The following is a 26,160-nucleotide window of genomic DNA, read 5'->3' as shown; positions in this document are numbered from 1 at the left end:
CAAAACATAGCCAAGGAAGCAACACTTAACTTTAATTTTGTAAGTTTTTTATCAAGCTTGCTTAATATTGTGCACAGCATACAACCTCAAAATATTCTTCTTATTGTTTTTTATTATTTCTTGTATTTTTTTAGTAATGAAAATATTTCTGTTGAATTTTAGAGTCTTTGTTTTTATTCTTGTGGTATCGAAAAGGATATAGAGTATCGAACATTTTACTTAGTATCGGTATCGAGTTGAAAAGTTTAGTATCATGACAACCCTATCTTGTTTTCTTTGTATATGCTGACACTTCGAGCAATATTTAGAAGGCATAAGATACAATTTCATTGTTTTACAGAGGATCTGCAAATATATCTGCCTTTGACTCCAGGAAATGTGTAAATTCTGTTTAAATGTCAGAAGGAAGGGCCGGATTTCAAAAATGTCTAAAATTGTTGTGTTTGGAAATCAGTTTGATGTCAGTACCTTGGACAAGCTAAGTAGCTTCTCTCATTGGTCTGCTCGAAACCTCAGTCTGGTTTTGGACTTCTTTTCAGATAAGTTGTTAAATTGCACTTTTTACAGTTGTGTTTGCATAAAGTTAAACCCCATCTTCCTTATGTTGCATTGTGCTTTTCATGCCTTTATTAAATGTCATTTGAATGTTACACAAGTCTTTGTGTTGTGGGCTTGATCATGCCTCCTTTCATTGCCTGCAGGTAGTTCAGAATGCTGCAGTTTGTCTAGTTTCAGGCACAGAATAGCATGCGCACATGACTCCATAACACTTCTAGTCAGCTACAGGATTTGTTTTAGGAGTTTGCTGATATTTTTTTTTTATGTTTAAATGGATTATATCCCCTCCTTCTCTCTGAGATCTTGTAGGCTCATGTTCCAGCTTGATCAACATTAGCTAATTACTTTGGTTATTCCAAGATATCAGCTGAAATCTAGAGTAGACAAAGTATTGTCTTTGTCTGTGTCGAGACTAGGGAACAGCCCAGTTGTTTTGTATTTTTAAGTCTATTAAAAACCCACCTGTTTGGACAAACTTATACACTTATATATATATTTTTGTTGTTGTTGTTAATGATGATGATGTGTACAGCGCTTTGGACAGAGACATCTGTATTAAATGTTCTAAATAAATAAAGTTGATGCATAACTTTTCCCTTCACCTCGCATCTATCGACTCAACCTCCTCATCCTAATTTCACCATTCATTCCTCATTAATTTCTCTAATCTTTAGCACTCACCCTACCTCCTCACTCATTGATACATCCTTTTATCTCCATCCCTTATTCTTACCTGAATCATTTCTTATCCCTACCTTGTCTATCTCTCATACCTCATCCCTACTGTACCTCCTCCATTCATTATCCCAAACTCTTTTGTCTCACAATCATACTTAATTTATTCACCTCTCAGTTGTATCTCCATCATCTGCAACATCCCAGTCTTTCACCTTGATCTCATTCATCCTTAATCCTACCATTCATCTTATTTTTTTCATCCCTTCCTATTTTGTAATTTTTTGCTGCCTTCACTGCTCATCTCTGTATACTTTCTTTCCTAATCTCTCAATTCCGTCTCCTTCATCTCTCATCTGTCTCTCATCTCCATTTTAAGCCTCCATCTTTAACTTCTTTAAAGAGTTAAAGATGGTCTGTATTCCCAAATCCTTCATTCATCCTTCCTTCTCTCCAAATTCTCACCATGGATTTTTTAAAATTAAGTTTCTACTCAATACATGACATATCCTGGAATATTTGGGGTTTGGATCTTGTGTGTGAACTTCTAGATATGTAATCTACAGGTGATGTACAAATATGTACAAAATGTGATATTCCTTGCATCTATGTCAGAAGGGAATTGGGTTTAATTTGCATTTTCTTTATCCTTTTGTCAGTTTCTTGAACTTCAACTGCAATTATGCCTAAAGGAAATGACCCGAATGGCAAAACACCGGAGTTGTTAATTATAGATGGGAGCTAGACTTCCCCCAGTTGTATTAATGTTGTATACTTTTTTTTTTTACGTGCTTTTTACAACACAAACCCTGTATGTCTACTTCTCTGTTTCTAGGGAAACAGAGCGCTGGTTTGGCATCAGCAGGGGGGTTTCCTTGGAAAACAATGTGCATCAGAAGCACAGGTTTTCAAAGTGCTCCGGTGTACAACCATGGTCCTTTTTACATATAAATTGGCCTGTCAGAGAGAGGGTGTGATTTTTTTTCTCTCCATAAGTGGCCTCTCCACTCCCTTGCCACATTTTCTTGTCTCATTTTCTGTCGTGTCATTCCTGTGTTTGTGCAGACACATACGTCAAGCTCAGTTTAAAGCAAGCCGACCATGAAGGAAGGACTGGCCCACACACACATACACATACACCACACTGGCACAGCTGCAGCACTACTTGTAGACTGCTGTCAGCTCTGTCCTGTCTGACCCACTTTGGATGTTTCTGGAAAAAAGGGCTTTTCCAGACCAGCAAGGAGATATCCCCTTTGCCTTGCTAAAGCATTTCCAACTCTTGAGCCATTTTAAATTTTCTAATTTTTGTATACAACATACTACGTGCTGAATTGTAAAGATGAAGGTAAAAAAAATACATAGTTCTCAATTAATGAAATTCAAAAACAAAAAATGTGCATTTGGTTTCACCTTTAATTAGTTGTAAAACGAACTTTTGCAAGAATGACAGCTACCACTCTCTTACATGTCTCTAACACCAGTATTTTTTGCAGCCTTTAAGAGGTATCCTTCCCTTACATATTCTGTATTAAAGCCACATTTATCTTCCTATTAAGCAATGCATCTGCACATTATAATGAAACCACCATCACAGTGCTCCTTAAGAGTATGTGTAACGTCTCATGGATATGCCATCAAAACAGTGTCCTGTCAACACTGTGGTGGAACAAACATTCATCGTGCAGGAGACCAATCATCTAGGAAAGATCTCTAGATCATGCAAACTAATCTAATAGTCTGATCTGGGCAATGTGATTTTATGGTTTATGAATCTAATCTGCTGGGATAATTAGACTCAGAGAAGTGGGATTATGACCCACAGCTGGATGGAGCCAGAACTCACTTACCAGATTTGAATATAACAGGATTTAGAACTTGCATTTAATCCTCATAAGATGAAGAATATAAATATATAAAACCAACTAACAAAAAAAACAAAACAGCAGCTATGCATCAGCCATCAAAACACAAGAAGGATTTGTAATCAAAGCAAATGTGATGCAAAGTGTTCCAGGCATATCCCATGAGTTGCCAGAGAAGGACAGAGACCACATCTGTGTTCTATAATGAACATAAAAAGCAATAAATCTTTATTTTAGAACAACAGACCATCATTTTTCTACTTAGACGTTTTTATGGTGGAAATAAATCAAAAGCAAACTAACATATCGTGAAGATTGGATGGAATAAGTTTGAAGCCAATCGAAAGACGAAAAACCACAAAATATGTCAGAGTCAGTCATGGCAGCCTACAGAAAAAAAAGAAAAACTACAGTACTGCTGCACTCAAAAGATCAATATATGGTGCCAAAAGGAATACAGGACATAGGGCTTCTTTTAAGTCACCCTCACTCTGTCATCTTTACACATCTCATTGGGATTCTGAATCTGACTTCAATCTATATCTGTCCAGCTGAATGGCAGAAAGGTGCTCTGTTCTCGGCTCAGCTGTCAAAGTGTTTTCTTTGTATTCACTTGGGAAGCGCTGGTCTCACGACACATAAGATTGGTCGTGCATACGGCCAACATAACCCAGAAAAACAAAAGGTCTATGAAGTCTCTAAGGGTTTACATTGAGTTGGGTACACTAAACAAGTCATTAGTCCTTAAAATCTGTGTGCTTTGGTGATTACATGGTGAAAAAGAAAAAAAAAATAGGACGAGGAGTGAAAAATGTGGACTGCACAGGACTTTAAAAGGAAAAGCCTGCCATCACAGCAAAATCTTAGATCATTTTTGTAGATTCTCGTGTGGTTGTAGTAAATTATGCATCTTTTTATATGGTCTGTAATCGTAAACAAAATACAATTAAAACAACATAAAGCAAGAGTCAACTCTGATTGTAGTTATACAAATGGAAATAAGATTCATTCCTTTATGGCTTTTCCATTACTTCTGTGAATTTCTGGGAGCTGGGGTGTCACAATTTAAAAATACTGATTTAAAAAAAAAGACATGTTTATATTGAGTTTAGATGTCAATGTATTTTCCTCATCTTTATCTTTATTATTGCCAGATTTAATTAAATGTATACTTTTTTAATACATTTGATTATTATATTCACGTTTGATTATCTTTCTTTTATTTTTCTCTTTGGACCTCCATAGCTGATGGGGACATCTGCCTAACAGATTAATCAGTCCATTGCACATAAAGAGACTCAGCCAAACATAACACCACACTCTGTCCATACTGGGGACCTTCTGATCTCTGCTCCGAATACCAAGTGATGCTCCACAGGTCAACAGAAGAGGGACAACCGCTGACCACGGAAAAACGGAGCCGTACTATGACACAGCAGCTTAAAGGATAACTTATTAAACCTCCAATTATTATGAACTCTGACCTGTGTCCAGATGTGTCCTCTGTGGTTATTATATGAATCCTGTTCTATCAAAGCCCTTTTAATCCATGTAATCAGTGGGATTTAGTAAAGGAGACATTTCATCATGTTGCTCAAATGTGAAAGCAGGGAACACGAGAGGGACTCACCAATCAAAATGGCTCTCTTTTGTGGAGAAGATGAATGACTAAACAATGCATCTGCACTTTCTTTAACTAAGGCACAGTCTGGATGGTTCATCTTAAGTATCTTGTCAATCGGCCATAGTTTAAGTGGATCTGAAGCAACAGGTTTGATGCATGATTAGTTTTAAAGAATCACTGCAATCATTCAAATGTACCCAACTTTCCTTTTTGAATTTTTTGTAATTTCTCAACGTCATTAGCAGCTTTGAAATAATTATTGACAGTGCTCTTTAATAATCCCAGGCTGCCACGTTACAGCTTAAATATTCCTGACATTTTCATAATTGCAGTAAATATCTGCCTGAGCAAGAGGCCTCTAAGCGCCCCTGCATTGGTGAAAAACAGTCTGTTTGAAAAGTTTAACCTTAATTCTGCTCAAGATGGTGACAGTTTTTAACCTGCATGAAACTTAGTGTGTCCATTAATCGGTTGGTATCTTTAGTTGGGCTATAAGTAAATTCAACAATTTTTGTATATCCATGCTATAAAAATAGCATGCTCTTTACAGATTAGCAGCTGTGAGAGATTGGTTGAATCATCTACATTATTTAATGTAGATGATTTAGAGAAAAATGTCTCCAACTCCTGACTTTTTTCATGCTCACAACTAAGATTTCATCATCTTCTTGTTCTTTAGATTTTTTTCATGAATGAAATGCAAAATGTTTCCTTGGCTTTATACTGTACTTAGTGCAAAATCCAAAGATACACCGACCAGATCTTTCCTGGAACATATATTATCTTTAAAGTTAGACCTATTTTTTCCATTTATAAGTCCTATAACAACACATTTAGTGAAATGTGCTGAAAGAAAAAAAGATAGAAAATAACAGAAGAACAGGAGCATGAAAATTTATGGATAAAAGGCATTATAGATGTTTTTTGCTAAACTAAAAAAAGGGTGTTTCAATCTTCATGTTGTTTATGCATTACAAACAAAAAAGCATAGGTGATCAAGCATGCTGATTACCAGTCAGAGCTATTCAAGTGAACAATTGACCCATATCAATCTGTGGCCAACCCTTCAGTACTTCTCTTATCACCTGTTTACACTGATTGTAGAAATATGATTTCTCCTCTTTTATTTGTTTGTTTTTCACTTGCAAATCCTAACTTTTAATGGTTCTAGTTTATCATGTTCTATAAAATTCAGCACATAAGTAACATAAATAACAGCCAACAGACTTTGAAGACCATAGCCCTAAATATTTTCTTATCTTTTCTCTTCATTGAACATAAAAATGTAACACGATAGATGTTATTACTTGTCGTTTTTGTTACAGCTGACAAGTTATATTTCATTTCAAGGCCTGGACCAAATAACATTTAAAAAAAAGTTGTTTATGTTCTTGAATAGAAAAAGTAGTCTGATTCCAACAGAAAACCTAAACATTTATAAGTTTAATGTATTTAAAAATGGGGTAATAATGATTTATTTCACTATTTATTGTGCTGATTACCACGAGGAACAATATTTTGATCTCCAACAGTGAATAGTCATTACACCAAGGTTGTATGTGCGGCCATATTTACACCAATTTCAAAAAGCCGATGTGTAGCACCAATCAGGTTTTTGCCAGTCTCAAAATATTAGTTGTTTTCACCGAGGCCTTTACTAATGATTCCAAAGTTCTTCTCCAAAGGCAAATCCAAAAGAAACAGGTGATGTTATTTTACCCAACAGGAAATAAAATAATTACAATTTCTTCCAGATCTGTATCAAATTCTTGATTAGATCTATTTAATTCAGATAAGAAATGCAACTTGCTACATAGGTTTAAAGGCTATATATGGTGAAACTTGATTAGCTTTATAGTTATTGAATAGGAGGGGGGAAATATTAATCTGATCGCTTGATCAGAGATGAATAATGGAAAATTGGCTTATGATGTCTTTTTTTTTTAGAGTTTGAGTGCCCAATTTAGCTATTTTAACCATGTCAATTATTTAATTCTAAGGTAAACATAAATAATAGGTTCTGACATTTAAATTTAGATTCTAAATTTTTAGATTTTAGATTATCTTGATAATAGGATGCAAAAATATATATGTTTTTTTAATCCTACATGTCAATAAACATTCAGAGCTAATCATCAAATAATAATTGGCTGATTTTGATCACTGATTACTGCATATCTGTCTATATGCTCACAAACAAAACACTTAAGTTTTGAAGTTTCCAGACCTTGTCTCCGTAGCCTCCTTTTCCTGAGCCCAAAGATGCGCACTTTTGAGAAGATGTCGACCAGGTTCCCATTGCAGAGCCCCTTGTTCTTGTTGGGGCTCTTCCTCCGTCGGTTGGTGGAGGGTCTGTCCAAGTGCTGCTCCCGCGCTTGCCTCTTCTGTCTGATCAACCCACTCGCGATGGCAGCGGCCATGGCTCGGAAATGTCACAACCGCACAGGTCCAGTCTGCGCGCAGAGAACCGCCACCTCACGGAGCTCACAGCCCGGGTCACAGTCCCATACCGGCTGCGAAAGGTATTTCTGATTGCTGGCTTTTCCCTCCTTTGTTCAAACACTACATGATATTTGTGATACTAAACCTGATCCAATTATCATTCGAAATATTCTTGAGCATGGTGGAACAATTTAACATCTTCATGAGCAATCCCGCTCATCAGTGACAGCGCGCTTGATTAAAAAAGCCCAACTCATGCGCATGGAGATCTCAGAATATTCATACCTGTAGCCTGCATCTGCTCTCAATCAGTCAATCGTCTTTAGAAATGTTTAAAAGCTCCACTGCGTCCTTGCGGGACTCTAAATGGGGAGAAAAATATCTTCGACCCTCTTTTCCCTTTTTTTTATCTTCTGTTTTATCCTTTTTCCTTCTTCTGTCAGACGAATGGCAGCACAGCTCGGCCAGTGGGGACGCCTGTGCATGTGCGCCGCCGGGCAATTAAACAAACACAGGCACCTCCTACGAAGATAACCACCCGGCTGAGAGCAGAAAAGCCAAGGCGAGACGCGAAGTTTGCAAAAGGATATCCACGACAGCTTCCCCAGAAGAGTTGCACATTTCACAGAAAAATACGCAAAATCGGAGAGCTCCGCAATTATTGGACATTCCTCCGAAAATGTTCTGCAAATCTCAGTCCGGTGACAGTCAGACTGAGCAGGAAGGGGGGAGCTGATCTGAGCGCCTTGCAGATGACGTCTGCGTAGTATTTTGATATAGAAATGTAAACTCCCCGAAGATCAGCGCATTGCATGACCCATGACATCTGAGAGGGTGATGCTTCTAAGGCGATCCTTGGCGAAATGAGATTCCGGGAAGAAAAGCCACTGACAACCTAGACGATGTATTTTCCCACGCTCGATGAGCGGGGGCAAAGGATGTGAAGTGATAATCAGTGGTGGGTTTTTAGCCTGTACGCCCCAGACCAACTAAATCCCCCTCATCAACAAGTCCTAACCACTGACTGCCCGACTAAGCGAGGACGCCCCCCCTCCTTTTTCAACACTAAGGGAGAGAGAAAAAGGCTTAACAGGAGTTGAGGAGGTATATTGTATATTTTCGCTCTGCTCCCTGTAACATCACATCTCATTTTGCTTTATCCTTCTTCCTAAATTATTTTATGCACCTTTAAGATTTACAAAATCAAAAAGCTATGGAGTGATATAAGTTTGTTTTAATAAGAGCAAAACTAGAAAATGTCACAGCACACCGTCCTTGCGCTGCGATGTTCATACGTAGCTTCAGCACCACGGATAGCGCCTGTCATTTCGGGTCCTTACTGAAATGGAGGGAGACGTTTTCTACACAAAAACCCCTCACCTGAAAGGTCGGCTGCAGCTTATACGAAAGCTGTAACAATAAGGTGCCCTTCTGCACCCAGGGCTCTCATCCCACTGTACATTGTGATCTACAATCATAAAAAAAAAAACGTTTATAAAACTAACCCATAAAGAAAGAAAACAAATAAATAGGTTTACAGATAATAAACACACCTAAGCCTCGATCTCAAGCAAAAAGAAATTAAAACTCAAGAGAGCCATCTGCTGTTTGTGGCTGTAATTAAACATGTGGGCTCATAGGGGATTGCTGTGTTGCACTGAACCTCCCTTTTTGTGTGTTTATTTTCAGCATGTCCAGCTCACCTGTTGATATACAGCTGTATGAAGGAGGGAAAAACATAGCCCAAAATTAATGAAAAATAGCAGTAATTGGATTTTAAATAAACAGCTTAATCTCCCATAGCTGGAGTCTGCAATGAACAGTAACTTATTTTTTGATTGTTGTAAAGTATAGAGTAAGGTTCTTTTCCTGAATAATTTAGGCTGTATTCCATCTCAGAATTTTTGGAAATAGACAAGGTATTGTACAGCAGTTTTTGACCAGCACATTCCGGCTTTGCTCTCTGAGGGATGCAGTAAACGCTCCAGCCAGCAGCGGACACTGTCAGCTCAACAATGGTCCCAAAGCAGTATTTCAAATCAGCACTGGCACAAAGGTGAATCAGGAGAGGATGTTTGATCTAATTTCTCACTTCTATATAATTTCTTATTCTACTCTAGACCTGCTGCAGCGCGAGACTGGGCAACATATGTGTAGTAAGTTAATTGAAAAGCTCTGGAAAAAGTCGTTATTGTAATAAAAAACTACATTTTCCAAAACATTTTCAAAAACATGTTTCATAAACTCAATTTAGTTTTGTTTATTTACCAGTAATGTTACCCAAGTTATCCCTACTCCAATTTTTTTATATCTTTTTACTTTTTGTCATGTTACAAAAATAAAGATTTTAATAGGCTTATTAAAATGTCACAGAACTACACAAAGTAGCTGGTTGTGAATAGAAATTACTTTTTATTTTTATTTTATTACAAAATTCAATTGTGGTATTCAACTACAGTACTTTCTCTGATTCCTTACAATAAGATTTGGCCAACATTTGTGATAAGTTGTGATTATATCCCAAGCTTTGTGTCGATGTCTAAAAATCTAAAAATCAACAAAATCAACAGCATGGAATGAATACAAACCCACCAAGATGAGGCCTTTCAGCCGTAGACTAAAAGGCTTGTAAAAACAGCACTATTAATGTTTAATAGTGATATGTAACACTGCCCTGGATGAGCTATGAAGATTCACAGCTCAGGGGGAAATGGTAAAAGAGAAATTATTGATAAAATGCTCCATAAATCCAGCAAATAGACGGCCATTAAAAAAATATAAGCAGTGCGGCTTGGTCAGACTGGATTCAAACTAAACTCTTTAGCCTGTATGGAAAAGTCCTTGTGTAAAGGTTAGCTAACCAGGCACATCACATTGAAAACATCACACAGGAAAATATGGTGATGGCAGTGTTTTGCTGTAGAGATCCCGTTCTTTGGCAAACAAAGGGATTCAGATAAGATCTGATGTGTAGATAGACTTAACTTAACATCGACAAAGACCGAAAAATTAACCTAGAGGCTGCAAAATATGGGGAAAGTTTACCATTCAACTGGACAATGAGCCTAAACACACAGGTAAATACCAGAGCTACAAGGGGGTGTATCAAATCTAAGTTCAGTAACATATTAGAATAACACAATAAACTGCCACACCTAAATTCCAATAAGAAGAGAGTCGTAAAATGGTTGCTCGCAGATAATCTTCACCCAGTTTGATTTAGGTGACACAAATTTATCAAAAATCGGGCAAAAATGTATTTTTCTAGATCTGAAATTGTCAGGATTTGGTTAAAAGGTTTAGATTGGACCCAAACGCAGAAGCTGGGAGGCAGAGGTGAATTCTTGGAGGGTTTATTACAAGATCAGGCAACAAAAACAGGTATCCAAAAATCCAACTTAAAAAATGTTAAACAAAAACAGGAATCCAAAAATCCAACATAAAAATCAAACACTAACCAGAACCATGGAGACATCAGGGAAAAACCAACAAGGAGCCAGGGTGAGGAAAGGTAAGACGAGGAACCAGCAAAGAGGGACTGCAGAGGGAGTGTATTTATGGCTGACTGAACAAAGGTAGAGCTAATGAGCTGATAGGGAACAGGTGTGATTAGAGCTGACGAGGAAGCCAAGGGAAAAGAACACAAGGAGGCAGCAGGGGACAGACAGAAAAACCTAAGCAACTTAAATGAATCCAGACACACCAAAAAAGCTAGAAATCAATGAAAAACCTGGCTAAACTTGAAACAGAAAACTTAAAGAACAACAACAGAACCAAGATCATTACAGAAATGCTGGTAGAGATATAACAAAAAATATTTTACAAATGAAAAAGTAGTTATTTGTGTTGGTCTATGACACTTAATGCCAGTAAAACACTATCTGGTTTGTATTTGTAAATTAATAAATGTCAAAACATTCAAGGAAAATGCCTCTACAATACATCAACAAGATACTGTATAGACTCAAATTGACAAACATTTTAATTCAAGATACTTTACAAGACACAAAGGTCTAATTTATTTGTAAATCTAAATTGATTCACATTTATTTTATACTGGTTAATTAAAACATTCAGTGAGATTTGGGTTAAGGTAAATACAGTTTCATTCAAGTCAGATTGCTATATGTTGCAAAATAGACTAAATATTGTAATAACTCGACGACAGTTGTCTAAGGAAGTATCTTGTGAAATTTTTACCTTTGCAGCAACCTGTTTATAAGATATAACTATTGTGAAAAAATAGCAAAGAGCGGATTCATTATGCTTGTAATTTTGCTTTAGCAAATAAATTTTGTAAGCGAAAAGAGTAACATGCCAGCAGCAACAAAAAAAGTAAAAAAAAAATACAAAGTGACATTTCTTTACAAAAGACAAAAAGTACCATCATTTTAACAACACCATTATGTTCCATTGTACTTTACTACTAATAAGTGGTTGCTCACAAACAGAACACAGAACACACAAAAAAACAAGACAAATAACAAAAAACAAAACAAAAACACTGTTCATATTTTTGCATCGGATGCACTGAATATACTAGCTTAGTAAGTGTAAAAATCATGTACATCCAAAGGTGTCCCCCTAAGCTTATCACCAACTTTTAATCAGAGGAAACCCAACTCAAAGTGTCAAATGTGTTGCTAAATCCTTTATAAAATTATAAAAAACAATCATACCTACATTTTTTCTCCTTTTGTATGTGAACGTATGAGAGTCCATGGCAATCCCATTCCATTTCTAAGTCGAGCTCTTCCTATAGGAGGCTTGAATGCCCCATTTATACTCTCCTCTTAAAAGATCTAATATGGTTAGTTTAACCAGACAGCCTGCCCTAAGCTGTTCACATTAATTTGTTCACAAATGCCTTAAACTCTTAATTCATTCCCTTAGTTAGTGCAGAGAAGAAAGACATTAAGATGAACACATTTTGACACTTTGTCTAAGCTTTCAGTCTGGAATTACTACAAATACGATCTGACAAAACATTTCCATAGGCAGGAATTTGAAGACATAAACCAGCATAAGGAGAGATCTAGGTATTTTGTCTTTTTTGTTATCTTTCACAAAATGTTTTCCAAAGATAATCAGCTAACACTATAGGAATCATACTTCACCTGCATGGTAAACATTGCAATCCCATTTGCACTCATTTAGCAGAAAACAGAAGCCTTAATGAACGCAGCATCAGCCTCATCAGGTCAGGACATTTAAATCCAATCTCCTCTAAAGGAAATGAAATTAGCTCTGTTAGATGTCCTGCTGCTGGGGCAGAGCAAATGTCATGCAGCAGAAACTAGGGGTAAACAACCCATTTGATTACTGCTGCTACTTACCTTCAGGGCCATGTTTTTTAATCGCACATCCTGATGGGGCAAAACAGGCTGCTGCACTCAGCACTTCCCTGGCCCGGTGAAATAAAAGAAGATTAATAGATCTAAATTATGCACTATGAAAGACTAAAAATGTATTCAATTACAGATGAGTTATGTGTTTGTTACATACATAGTTTTCCTCTTCTATTTTTATTGTCCTCCAAATGCATATTTCATTTTAAATAAATATGCTGTCAGGAATCCATCTTCAGAAGACATAAAAATCCCAAAGAGCCCCTTATGGACTCTAAGTACCCTCCAGGGCTTGTGTATCTGTCTCATTTGTTTAAATGAGTGTAATACTACAAGCTAACCAGAGAGCAAATATAAATGGATTCACATAGGAAAATAAATATTATGAACGGGGTTACTGCAGTTTAGAGAAAGTTGAAAAAGTTCACAGGGTCATGATTTGAGCACCCGCCACAACAGCAGTAAGTGAAACATTATGCATGATCTATTCTTTTAAATTGAAATAGGTACAAATATCCTATTTAAATTTGATCTTTGTGTAATTAAATATATAGACTTTACTGCAATTGATCGCTGATTCTTTTCTAAAGTCTTATTGATAATACACCCATACACAGCCAAACGTACAAGTTGAGTGGAGAAGCTAAGGACTCTTGGCTATATGGCTGTGTTTTTTGTTCGACCCATGCAATTTCAAGCAAATATTTAAAACTAAATATTCATTGATAAAAAAAAAAGATAAAAAAAACTGTTATTCTTACACAAGTGATCACGGTCAAAGAAGACGACATGAGTTGTTGTAGATCAGCATGTGATAAGAGGCTATAGTAAATGGGCAGGTGTTGAACATGGAGTATACACTAAAAAAATAAAACCTGGATCCTGAAAACCACATTTTAAAGAAAAATGGATGAAAAAATATTTTTTTGTTTAAGCGAAAAGCTAATTCTTGTGGTTAGCTTTCGGGAAGGACTGGCTGTGATGGGAAAGACCAATCAGGCCACATCAGCTAGGGGGAGTTGAAAGTGAAAGTGCTGACTGAAAATGGATGGAGTGACAGAGATAATTTTATCACAGCATTTTTTTCTGTGAAAATGCCAATTCTGTGAAATCTTATGCAGAAATTAGAGTTTGTTAAGGAATGCGTTAAGGAAAGTTCATATTTTAGAATTTCAAACATTTTTTCAAAGCTGACATTTTGATTTATTTTATGATTTGACAGAACAAACAAATTTAACATATGTAAAAAAAAACTTAAAGAGGAAACTTTTAGATTGGAAGTGTACCGTAGCCTTGCACTCAATCCTGTAACCTTTGCATGTGTCTGAATCTGTGATTTGAAGCCAAATGCTGGAATATTTCTGGCTTTTGCATCTCAACATAAAAAAGATTCTTCAGCTATAAATGCCTCTGCCAAAATAGAGTTTGGAATTTAGACTCTGTGTTGCTTTGCTTTTTGACATTTCAGCAGATGAGCTTTAGTAGGTCACTGAAAGGTTCTACGGTATTTTTTGTAACAAGTGACAAGCTATTAATAATTTCATTAAACATAAATCTACATGAAATTGAGTTGCTCTACTTTAGAGGATATTGATTTATTTAGAAAACTCGGGGAAAACTGTGTAACTCCTTGGTCTGCAGCATCTTTTCTCCTGCAGTCACAAGTCCTTATTGTCACTAAGCTGCTCTGGACTCTCTCAACATTCTTCTGGTTCTGTGCTTTTACTTCTGCATCAGGGTTCAACTAAGAAATACTCATCCGCACCAGTACGCAGGTTTTGTAGCTGACCCTTGATTTGCTGTCTGTATGTAAGAATGTTTGCTGCCAGCACACATGCAGAAAATATATAAATCATGCAAAAAACATGCTCTTAGAAGAAAAAAAAGCAAAGAAACCCTTTAAAGAAAATCATAAACATTTACACACTGCATAAAACATCCTAAATTTATTTACAAAGAAATGCACTGTAGAATCATGTGTGAAGAGAGTGTGCATAAAGTGCAGCTAGTACCAATTTAATATATGAGATGGATCTGTCTGATTGGCTGCAGGGGTTTGTGATTTAGTGTGTGATTGGTGGATCTCCAATCATTGTTTAAAATGTTCAATGACGGCATACAGATGTCATTTTAAACCAGTTAGCTACACATAGAACAACACCTACTTTTTTTTAAGTCTACTCACATATTTTTAAGAAATTTTCTATCATCTTATATAGAATAAAAAATTCCACAAAGTACACAAAGGACTGAAACAAAGTATTACAAAAATTTCCCAAGAGCGCAGCTTTTGTAAAAGATGTCTGTTGTAAATCTAAACCATCTTCATCATCCTTCAGCTGAGAGGTTAGAGTAGTGCCAGGGCGTGAAGCTGTCCCACAGAGACTTTAATTTAGCACAGCAGTGTCAAACAGTTAGCTCCACTTGTAGCCTATACCCAAACTGCAAAACAAAAGTTCATTCAATGCTGTTCCTTGTTGGGTAAATTTGAATGAAAATTCTATAAAAGAAAAAAAGCTTTTTTTTAAGTAATAAAAGTGTTATTTTAGGTCTTTTGGAACTGTAAGTGTGAAATAAAAATAAATATATTTTAAAGGTAGATGGTATGAATTTTAAAGGGTCCACATATAGAAAAAGAAAACCGCCATTCAACCCAAGTTGCAGAGATAGAACTTGGAGCTAGTGGTGGTGGCTAAATAAAACCCTGGGAAAAAAATAAATAAATACATGAAAGCACCAAAAAAAAAAGCCCGTCTCAACATCCTGGTCACACATCTCCTTCCCTCCCTCTCAAGCACCCTTCTACATCTTTTGATCCTATTCTAAGTTTGCAGCAGTGTTGAAATGTGCCTTGTCAGCAGCACTGCAGAGTGAGGTTCCTCGGAGAAGCCCTGAACACTATGGGAGAATATCAATTAGTTCAAGCTCCTTTGGCAAGGCCTCCCTCTGAAGCTGAAACCTGACATAAAGTGTGTGTGTGTGTGTGTGTGTGGGTACATGCATTTTGTTCGACTCTCAGCAAGTTAATATGTCGATTGAAGCTCAGGTATGCAAAAACAAGGTACATCCTGACTTCAGCATAAAGTCCATAGGTGTAAATATAAATAATTCACAGATGCAGGTGATGGAGGTGGATTTAAATAATGGAAGGATAAAACAGAATACTAATGAAAAGGAATTTACCTAGTGCAGTTATGCTGAAGCAATAAAACAGACAGCATGCAGAACTTAATTTAGTAAATGTACACGTTGAAGAGGTAAAAACTTTGGACAAAGAGTTTGGTTTGATTTTCTATAAAGGCCAAAGTAGGGTGAATGATTCCTAAGAGTGGTAGCCATTTTATTTGTATTTATTTTTTTCTGAAAGTTGATTTAATCTAATGCCTCCTTGCTCAGCTACCACCTGAAAGGAGCACAGGTGTAATGTGAATAACCAAAGGTTGGAGCCTAGAGGATAGCCTGAGGACATGACTGTTCCCGTTATACATCTAGTCAAACTAAAACATGTTTACACAGGAATTATTAACTGTTATTGATCATTATTGGCAGTGTTGATGCGAAATATCAGAAAGGTCTGTTCTGTTCCTACATCACCTCCCCGGATTAATTTGGCTGATAGTGAGAGAAGTAACAAATTATAAGGAGATGGACATTAAATTCAAGACATTTATTTATTAAATGGATATATCCATGAGACGGGACAAAAACCTACATCTTTCCCTCAACCTGTTCAGAAGCATTCACTAGCATTCTAAGTCACCTTATCTTTTTTTTAAAATAGACATTGTGAACTCTATGGTTAGATTCTCACAATACACACCTTTTCCAATCCAGATACTCCCATCTGCCTTCAGAACCTTCTTTTATCAGCACAGGTATCCGCGCCTGATAAATTATGCTATTTCTTTTTGGTCTGCAGCTTCCGACAACAGTAGCTGACTGTATGTGCATTTAATTTCAAGGCCATTGAAAACAAACTTAGTGTAGTCATAAAGTTCACATGTTCACAGTTCTACAACCAATGGTACATTTCAAAGCTTTATATAATGCCATGTAACACATGTGTATCCTATATCGATCTGATTGAACTGTTGAATAAATGAACTATAAATATTGCTATGTGAGTGAAGGTTTTAGCCTTGACATAAATATTGTTTAAAATAAGGTAACAAATGAACACAGATATAAATATACTTTGTCATTTATTAACAAATAAGCAGCAAAAAGAAATAATAATAATTGAACTTTATTGATCTCACATTGGAGAAATTTACCTTTGCATTTAACCTATCCCCTTGAGGAGCAGTGGGCTGCCATCATGAGGCGCCCAGGGAGCAGTGTGGGGTTAAAGGTCTTGCTCAGAGATGCAGAGTGGCAGGCAGTGGGAGTGGGGCTCCAACCCATAACCTCAGGATTCTAAGCTCTATGCCCTAACCACTAGGGCACCACTCCCCACTAGAAATAAAAGTTCCATGTAAAGTGGATGGGATCTGCAATATCTGATATCAAATTACTGATATACGATACTGTTAATTAGTCTATATCAGAGCCGATATGTGATCCAGGTATCGGATCAGTGCATCTCTAATACAAACACACACCTTCTTTCTCACCATCTCACCATCTGATATCAGACCAGATCTAATGTTTACAGATTAAATCCCTTTCTAATGATACAACGCTGACATTACAAACATTGGAATTTTCTAGCTTAAAAATTTTCCAAACCTAAATAATGAATCACAGGAGTTTGAAACTGACTCAAAAGAAGCACATTCATGTGTTTCTGTTTATTTCTTTGACCTATTTTATGCATACTATCTCATAACAACCTGTATTATTAATAAACTGCAACAAAAAGCCTTTAAAAAATAGTGGTCTGCCTTAATTACAAAGTGAAACAAGCTGCTGTCTTAATAAATGCATAGATGTGCATGTCTATACATGATAGAGGCACATTTTAAAACTGCATGACAAATTTCCATCTATTAATGGATCAAAACAACTCCTACAAGAGCGGTTCTGACAAGCAGTTTTTTTATGGTTCCCATTTAAATGTTTCCCTCCCAGAGGTCCATTAAGGTGTCTTCATATGACATGAAGTATATATCAGCAATAAAACCTCTGGTGAGTTGACCTGATGAAGAAAACCAATCAAGTTCTCGCAAAGAGACAGTGAAAGACTAACGACATCAGTAATGATTTGAAATTATAGTTGTAATCATCATCATGCAGGTTTTGCACTATGACCTTTTTTACTCTGAAAGGAAAGTCTGAGAAACATAGATGACACCCTGTCACCACAGAAAAATGTGTATTTGAACAAGAGATGGTGAGATAATGGAAGTGACAAGGGGATGCAGAGAGCTGTGATTACTTTGGAGAGATGAGGTTAGCACTCTGGTATGATAGCAGTGATTAACCAGCAGACATTACAACACCCATTAATGCCGTCATGGATCAAATGTCGCCACAGCACTGAATATGTCAGAGACTTCAGTCGTGAAGAGGCTAATTGTTATGAAGGAAAGTCTTGCATATGGATTATCTATGATTTGGAATCCTACATTAACAATTCTAGGAAAGTTTATAGAAGTTACACACAAAAAGGTTTTCCATTTGTATCCCTTTGTCTATATCTGCTTAATCACACACTGCCATAGTTTGGGCCTGGTGCTTATCTCAATAGGTCATTGGAAAAGCTTCATGTTGAACCTTGTGCAGGTTGTTAGTTCATCAAAGACCAACACAGATGCAGAGAAGGAAGCACAAACATAAATTTACATTTAAAAGAGACTTAGAGAGCTCAGTCAGCATAACAGTTTGCCTGCCAGAAAATGGAGTACCTGAAAAAACTTGCAAAACTCCATGAAGAACAGAGAGGAACTGGAACCCAGCCTAGGCTATAACACAGCAATGCATATCTATAATAGTTCCTCTGAAGATCATTTAATTTTTTGATAGAAGAAATGGTTTCTTCTGTTCTGTTGCTACACGTCTACCTTGTTTTCTATTAACAAAATATCTATATAAATTTAGGGGAAATTTAGATTTATATGAAGCAAAGTGACAGGCAAATGCAAGAATGCATAAACACACGGGTAAAACAACAAAAGAAAATATAACACTGCACAATTAAGGCTTTTTTCTTAGAAATAAAATAGATTATAAACAAATATATATGCATTATGTACATGCCAATTCTAAGACATGACCTGTTAGAACACACTCACCTAGCAGGAGAACAACCCTAAATGTACAGCTACAGCAGTTCACCATGTTTTCTCTTGCTTTAACTACACAATTGTGGATGTCATCTCTGTTAGGATGTCCAGCTTTAAATAATGTTTGAAAAGGTTTAAGATATGTAACTATTTTACAAGGCATATCAATAATTCACAGGACATATGAAATATATTCAGAAGGGCTGAATAAATATGGCACATTTTCATTATTTTGGAACAGATTTGCAATGTATCAGTAATATGAAATAGGGGTGGTAACATGAAACATGAGATTTAATAGATTTGCTTCACAAGGTAAATCTAACCTCATAGATTTATAATTTTGACAAATTCTTCTCGTTTTCTCAAATTAAAAATAATTTTTGACTAAAACTTTTAATCTGTTCATTTGTCATTTGTAAAACAATTAAATCAAGCTTATACATAACACAAAAAACATTCATAAATCTTAAAAAAAAATTCAAAATAAAAACATCCTTCAGAATTTATCTCTTCAGCTAAACAAAAGATTGCCACCAAATACACTGCTTAAAAAAAAAAATAAAGGGAACACATAAACAACATAATATAACTTCAATTGACTCAATCTTCTGTGAAATCAAACTGTTCACTTAGGAAGCAACACTGACTGACAATCAATTTCACATTCTGCTGTACAAATGGAACAGACGAGGTGGAATTTATTGGCAATTACCAAGACTCATTAAATAAAGGAGCGTTTCTGCAGGACCACAGACCACTTCTCAGTACCTCTGCTTTCTCGCTGATGTTTTGGTCACTTTTGAATCCTAGTGATGCTTTAACGCTCATGGTAGCATGAGACAGACTCTACAACCCCAACAAGTTGCTCAGGTAGTGCCGCTCATCCACAATGGCACATCAGTGCGAGCTGTGGCAAGAAGGTTTTTTTTATGTCTGTCAGCATAGTCTCCAGAGGCTGGAGGCACTACCAGGAGACAGGCCATTACAAAAGGAGATGTAGAGGAGAACGTAAGAGGGCAAAAACCCAGCAGCAGGACTGCCACCTCTGCCTTTGTGTAAGGAGGAACAGGAGGAGCACTGCCAAAGATGAACTACAGCTGTGAAAAAATGCGCATATATCTGCATAAACGGTTAGAAACCAACTCCATGAGGATGGTATGAGGGCCCGACGTCAACAGATGGGGGTTGTTGTCACAGCCCAAGACTGCTTGGCGGTTGCCACAGAACTCCAGGATTAGCAAATTCGCCATTGGTGCCCTGTGCTCTTCAAAGATGACAAAGATGTGACAGACATGACAGAGTCTGGAGATGTGCTACAGAGCGATCTACTGACTGCAACATCCTTTAGCATGACCGGTTTGACAGTGGGTCAGTAATGGTGTGGGGTAGGAATTTATTTGGATGGCCGCACAGCCCTCCATGTGCTCACCATAGATAGCATGACCGCAGAACCACATCTGACTGATTACATTTGGGACATCTTTTCTCGATCCATCCACCAATGTGAAATTGCATCACAAACTGTCCAGTACTTGGCCGATGCTTTAGTCCAGGTCTCCCAGGACACCATCCACCACCTCATCAGGAGCATGCCCAGGCGTTATAGGGAGGTCATACAGGCACATGGAGGCCAAACAATACTTAGCCTCATTTTGACCTGTTTTAACAGCACTACATTAAATTTAGATCACCTGTAGTGTGACTCCAAATCCAGGCCTCCATTGGTTATACATTTCATTACCAATAGTGATTTTTGTTCTCAGTACATTCAAGGTTGTACAGAAAAAATAATTCAAAGAGAATACTTCTTTAATTCATATCTAGGATATGTTATGTGTTTTTTGAGCAGTGTATATTATTAAGCAAAGCTTTGCTCCAAATTAAACTCCTAATTGGAAAGAAAATAATGAAAATGTTATTAAAGTTTTTTTTATGTGTACTTTAATATTGCTCTATAGTAATATATAATACTCTGACTTGATACTGCATGTAAAAATAGTCACTGTCACAATATGATGTATGACAGTATACTATAAATATTAACAGCTTTTCTTGAGTTGATGTAATTTGTGAGTCTTGTTTAAATTGGTGCTAACAGAAAAATTATTATTAAAAGTAGTAATTCATTTACATTGGAGCAGAAATGTGTACCTGGCCAAACATATAAAGCAAAAAATTATTAGAAATGTATAAAATAGTTTGGATCTATGAGGGACACCAACACCAAAACCAGGATTCTCTTACAAAGGACCAATAAATGAAAATCTGCAAGCTTTAGAGCTCTGTAATATCACATAAAATAAAATTCAATACTTTAAAAATATTTATTTTTTATCCTAATAATTTACATATATATGTACAAATCCTACCAAGATAATGCTGATTTAAATGTTGTGATTTGATCCCTGATGTTCAATCCTACTTGTTAACCACTAGAGTGCAGTGCAGAGCTCAGAAAGAGACTGCTGCATAATTAGATTGTAGATCAAGACAAGCTGAAAAAATAACAAAAAAATAATGAATCAGCTTTAAAACTGGGTTGTTGTTGTTGTTTTGTTTTTTTTTGTTTTTTTTTTTGTGTGTGTTTTTTTTACACTAAAAACATTCTCCCCTTAACCTGAAATGCAACTGCATTTATTTTGACAATAATGTCTTGGTTGCTTTGTCTGCTTTGTCTTTAAACTGAACCATACAACCCAGTTTAGATATTAAATTTCCACTAGATTCATACACACATTATCGCCATAAGAGGTTGAACCTAATCTCTCAGAACAAAAAAAAAAAAAATTAAATTAAAAGATGCCCTCAAGTGGCCAAAGTAGGCGAACACTGCAAATGGAAATTACTTTGAGGGCTTTACACCAGAAGAAAACCTAAGTAAAAAGTTGACAACAAGAAATATGATGATCCTCTTTGCAGTATGAAATATTCCAAACTGATAATGTTGTCAAATAATATGAGGTTTCCACCAAAGCTTTACCAGCTTTGCATAAAAAACTAAACTTAAAGTAAAATTAAAAGAAACAAAACCTAATTTTCTTAACTAATTATTTAACAAAATTATTTGTTTAAAATGATTTAAATTAGAGATTAAAAAATGAAAAACAGGTACAAATACATATGCATATCAACTTAGAAAATCATTTATTCCTTGAAATAAATTCTGTCCTGTTTCCTCTGAAATTTAAATTGCAGGTTTGTGGTTATGTCTATATGCTGCAGCAGAGCATATAAAGTCATTCTGTGAATATCTTTGGATATTGTAAAATGCTCATTCAGCACATTTTAAAACTTTGCTGCTTCTTTTATTATTATTTTTTTCTATTCTTTGCTGTTTCTTAGGGTGAAAGTAATGACCCTAAAATACAGACAGTAGACAAGATGGACAAAAGCAAAATGAGTACAAAGTGAAAACAACTAAAAGAGCATTTTGTTTTCATCTGGCAAAGTTGGCAGTGTGGCGTACGGATCAGGACAGACAAGAAGCACAGTTGTTCAACTGCAGTGCTAAGGGGATCACATTGGAGATGGAAAAACCTAAGTTTAAAAGACTGATCTCTTTGGACAGAGGTTTTATAGTGTTTTCACATTGCCCTAAAGTATAGAAAGGAGATTTTACCTTTTGCTGGTTCATCATTGACTAAACATAAACCAAGGGTTTTTATAAGGTAACAAAATAACGTTTCTGGTGTTCAGCACTTAAAATCTTTCTTAAGGCAGTTGAGATTTAAATGCCCGATTATAAAATCGTTTATCCCTCCGAAACATGCTAATGAACTCCTCACATTGACCTTCAGTCTCCATTAAGGATACAGAGTGATATAAGAGCATAGCGTGTATTATTATTATTATTTCAAAGTAATGTCATTGTCAAACCAACGCTGAAGTTTAGTGCCACGTAGTTGTAGAAAAATCAAGATAGGTTCTGACTTATTTTTCAGGTAAGCTAATAATACATGCCACTTGTTTTAATATCCTTTTCTTTGGCCTATGTTGCTGCTTCTGCCGTGACTGAGTGGCAGAAGCAGCAACAGGAGGTCAGAGAAGTGTCAATCTGCAATAACGTAATCAACTTCATCTGCAGCTCTGTTCCCTGCCAAAATTTCAATCAGAAAAACCCTGAAGCTTTGGATAAAAACATGTCCCTCCTCTGTGTCCTCCTACACCTCCTCTGTTGGTAGGCGTGATGGAGAACGCGCATAAGCTTCAGCTGTGCGATACGATCAAAGCCGACATTCGATGGCCATGTTGCAGGCCTTACATTAGGCCACATCTTCACAGACTACTTGCAGTTGAATAAATAAAAAAAATAATCTTCCTTCTGTAAAATGGCATCAGTTTATATTTTTTGTGATTTAAAATTCCCTACAGTAATTTCCTTGGCCAGTCATTAAAACCAGCAACATTGTATCTTACTTACACACCACCTAATTACAGTCAACTGTAATTACAAAAGTGTCATTTCTCATTAGGCTGGAACTGCAGACATGTAAATGAGCACTTCGCTTGGAGATTTATTTTTTCTTTTAGCTTTTCCTCCTTTCTTTTAACACTCAACAGAAATAATCTAAAGACAATCATGTTAATAAAATTGTCATCATTCTTCATTTGTATTGTTTTATTGTTTTTTTTTTTCATTATAATCTTCCTCAGTACTTTCCTTTTAGTGTTAGCCATTTGACAGAATTATGTTACTTTGTTACTGACCTTGCAATCTAAAAGCTGCAAGTTCCAATTCCAGCTTCCTCCCCTGCCACGTTTATATGCCACTGGGCAAGACACTTAGAGTATCTTTAAGCTCTCTGCCAAACGATTTATGAACGTTAATGAGCTGATGAATAGTTCTATAATATTCATAAAGTGGTCATGACCGGAGAAAAAAAAGAAAAGAAACGTAGTTTATTTACCTGTTCTAATAGTTTGTCCAATTTGTAATTAATTTAAATCCACAGGAATCAACATTACTGAGGCACTGAATGAATAAAGACACTTTTTATTAGATATTGTTTTTTTATTACTACTTTGCATATATTACATGATAGCTGTTGTATCAATTCTTCTAGGTAACATATTCTTTGTAAATATCAAAAATAAAGCACTGACAAACGAACAAAAAAGGAAACACAAAATTAATGATGTATTAAAAAATGTCCCAAAATATTTTTTGAAATGTACCTGTTTGCATGTATGGATAATATTTTTTTAAATAATCTAAAAAGAAGTTAATATATAAATTCATTTACATTCACCTATTTGATTTAATTACTAGAAAAAATACAAACAAATAAGACTTCTGTATAATTGTCTTACTTGTTGCATGGCGGACCTGATGCTAATTATTTGAGTAGGTTGTTGCATTTTTACCACCTAATTACCACGTGATTACTGCCAGAATGAACTTGAATTGCTGTGGTCAAAAAAAAGAAAGAAAGAAAGAAAGACAGCAAAACAAAAACCAGGTTGATAATTATAAATATAGTTTATTTAGAAAATATAAAAAGTTATTTCACTAACCCATGTTTTTTTCGGTGAAAAAAAGTTTGTGTCATTTGACACGGATTATGTTTTATCAATCCAAATTAAAAGGAGAACTTCTTAATTGAAAAGTGTTAAAGTTTAAAGCTAAAACATGCACAGAAATCATCAATTTTCATTTTTCTCCATATATCACATTCAGCTATTTGAAGTGATGGGGCAATTATGGGATGAGGGAACTTGGTCAAAGTGACAGTCTGCAGTGTCATAAAAGCTTCTGCGGTTTTACAGGGATATACATCATGCAGCAGGTGCCTGACAAAGTGGTGTGTGTAACCCAGCCAATGCTGCTTGTTTCCTGATAAAATGTTCTTTCAGTGTTTCTGCAACCGACAGAGGAGCTGACCTTTCGACACAGCTCTAAAAATAGTGCTTTTCTCAAATAAAGGGGAGCTCCCGGGATAAGTAAGATGCTTTGTGAGAAGCAGCATCACGACAGCATCCGCAGTCTCAAACACAGATATGTGTTCCAGGGTCGTTAACATGCACACACCACATTACCCCCCACCTCAACATAGGTCATATCCTGCTCGGGGAAATGTGTCCCTTCTCTTTCACCAAGCTTGAATAAGACTGGTTTGCCTCATTTGCTGTGTAGAAAGACCAGACTGTTGGCCCTAAGCTGTCTAACAATGACCAATGAAGATAAATACAGGTGGAAGCTGGGGTTGGGATGAGGTCAGTAGAAAACGCATTATTTTATTTACATGACCGTCATGATAGGAGAGAGTGCACTAAACAAAGGTCAAAAATTGCCCTTTAAAATTTTGCCTTTTTCAATAAAACTTCTTTTGTTTTATTTGTGTTTGTTTTACACAATCTGAACTTGAACAATAAATTAAATGTTTATTAGAGAATATGTGGGAGGACAATGAGAATCTAAACTGGTAATTTGCCAAAAAAAAAAAAAAAAAAGAACAAGACTTTAAATGTTTCCATAGAATGTGAAGATTCTGGGAAAAACAGGAATTAGAATTCATTTTCATAATAAAGGATAAACTATGAGCTAAACCTCAAATTATTTAAGGTACTGTATATGTTTCGTGTTAAACTAAACTATGTTTTCACAGCAAAAGGTATGTCCTGTGTGTTTTACTAATGGCAGCCGAGAACATCATTAGCATTAATTGGAAGAAGGTGACATCATCAACCATAATTAAGTGGAAACACAAATAAAAAGATGTTTAAACATTGGAAAAGACACTGCATCTTTAAAGATGAAAATGGACACTCTTTGGCAGAGATTGGACGTGGCTAAAGTCCATCTCTGTCTCTGTGCTCCAGCAGATGATTGATTCTTCTTAATTATTTTTTTCCCCAATTTGTGCAACTAAATATTGGTTATTTTAAATACTTATGTAAGTCTTGTTTTAGAATTTATCCAGATTTTGTTTTCTCTCTATCTGCATCCTTTTCACACAGTTGTAATACCATCTATGCACAGTGCTGTTACAAATTGCAGCTGCGATTGGGCGAGTAAAATAAATCCCCCGTGCTTATCTAAGGTCTCAATAATAAAAGTCAATAACACATTCAACATCCTAATTAAAACAAGGCCGTCGTCACCACTTTGCACCTGTTATCAAGTTCACATGCACTCTTAGTAGAGCCACTGACAGCCTGTCCATGAATTAAATGTTCACCTTTTTGTTCACATAAGCAAGTTAACTCTGCTTATTTGGGATCTTGGTAGATAATGCTCAGTCTCGAAAGTTTGCAGGACTACGGTAGATTGAATAGGCTTAAATGAATACAGATGAAAACCCCGCAAAAAACTAATACATGGAGTTTTATTAAAAAAAACAAAAACTGTTGCTTAGTAACACACGAGAAAGTCCCCAAAGTAGACTCCATAAAGTACAGCGCTCTGTCACATGCCTACACAC

At 36.1% G+C, this 26,160-nt stretch overlaps 1 protein-coding gene across 2 annotated transcripts in view; it reads right to left on the bottom strand.

Moving 5' to 3' along the window:
* Positions 1 to 26,160, bottom strand: part of fgf14 (fibroblast growth factor 14) — a 159,898-nt gene that overhangs the window by 60,566 nt on the left and 73,172 nt on the right. Inside the window, exon 1 of one of the 2 annotated variants that reach the window (XM_038284812.1) lies at positions 6,950 to 8,190. The exons of the other annotated variant lie outside the window; for it this stretch is intronic. Within the exon in view, the coding sequence (XP_038140740.1) occupies positions 6,950 to 7,142 (193 nt within the window). The 5' untranslated portion in view covers positions 7,143 to 8,190. Of the gene's footprint in view, positions 1 to 6,949; positions 8,191 to 26,160 lie in introns of those variants that run through there. 2 annotated transcript variants of the gene reach the window in all.

This window comes from Cyprinodon tularosa, unplaced genomic scaffold (genome assembly GCF_016077235.1).
Source record: "Cyprinodon tularosa strain WSP-4 unplaced genomic scaffold, ASM1607723v1 ctg202, whole genome shotgun sequence".
Lineage (NCBI taxonomy): Eukaryota > Metazoa > Chordata > Actinopteri > Cyprinodontiformes > Cyprinodontidae > Cyprinodon > Cyprinodon tularosa.
This window is presented reverse-complemented; position numbering and strand designations above follow the sequence as displayed.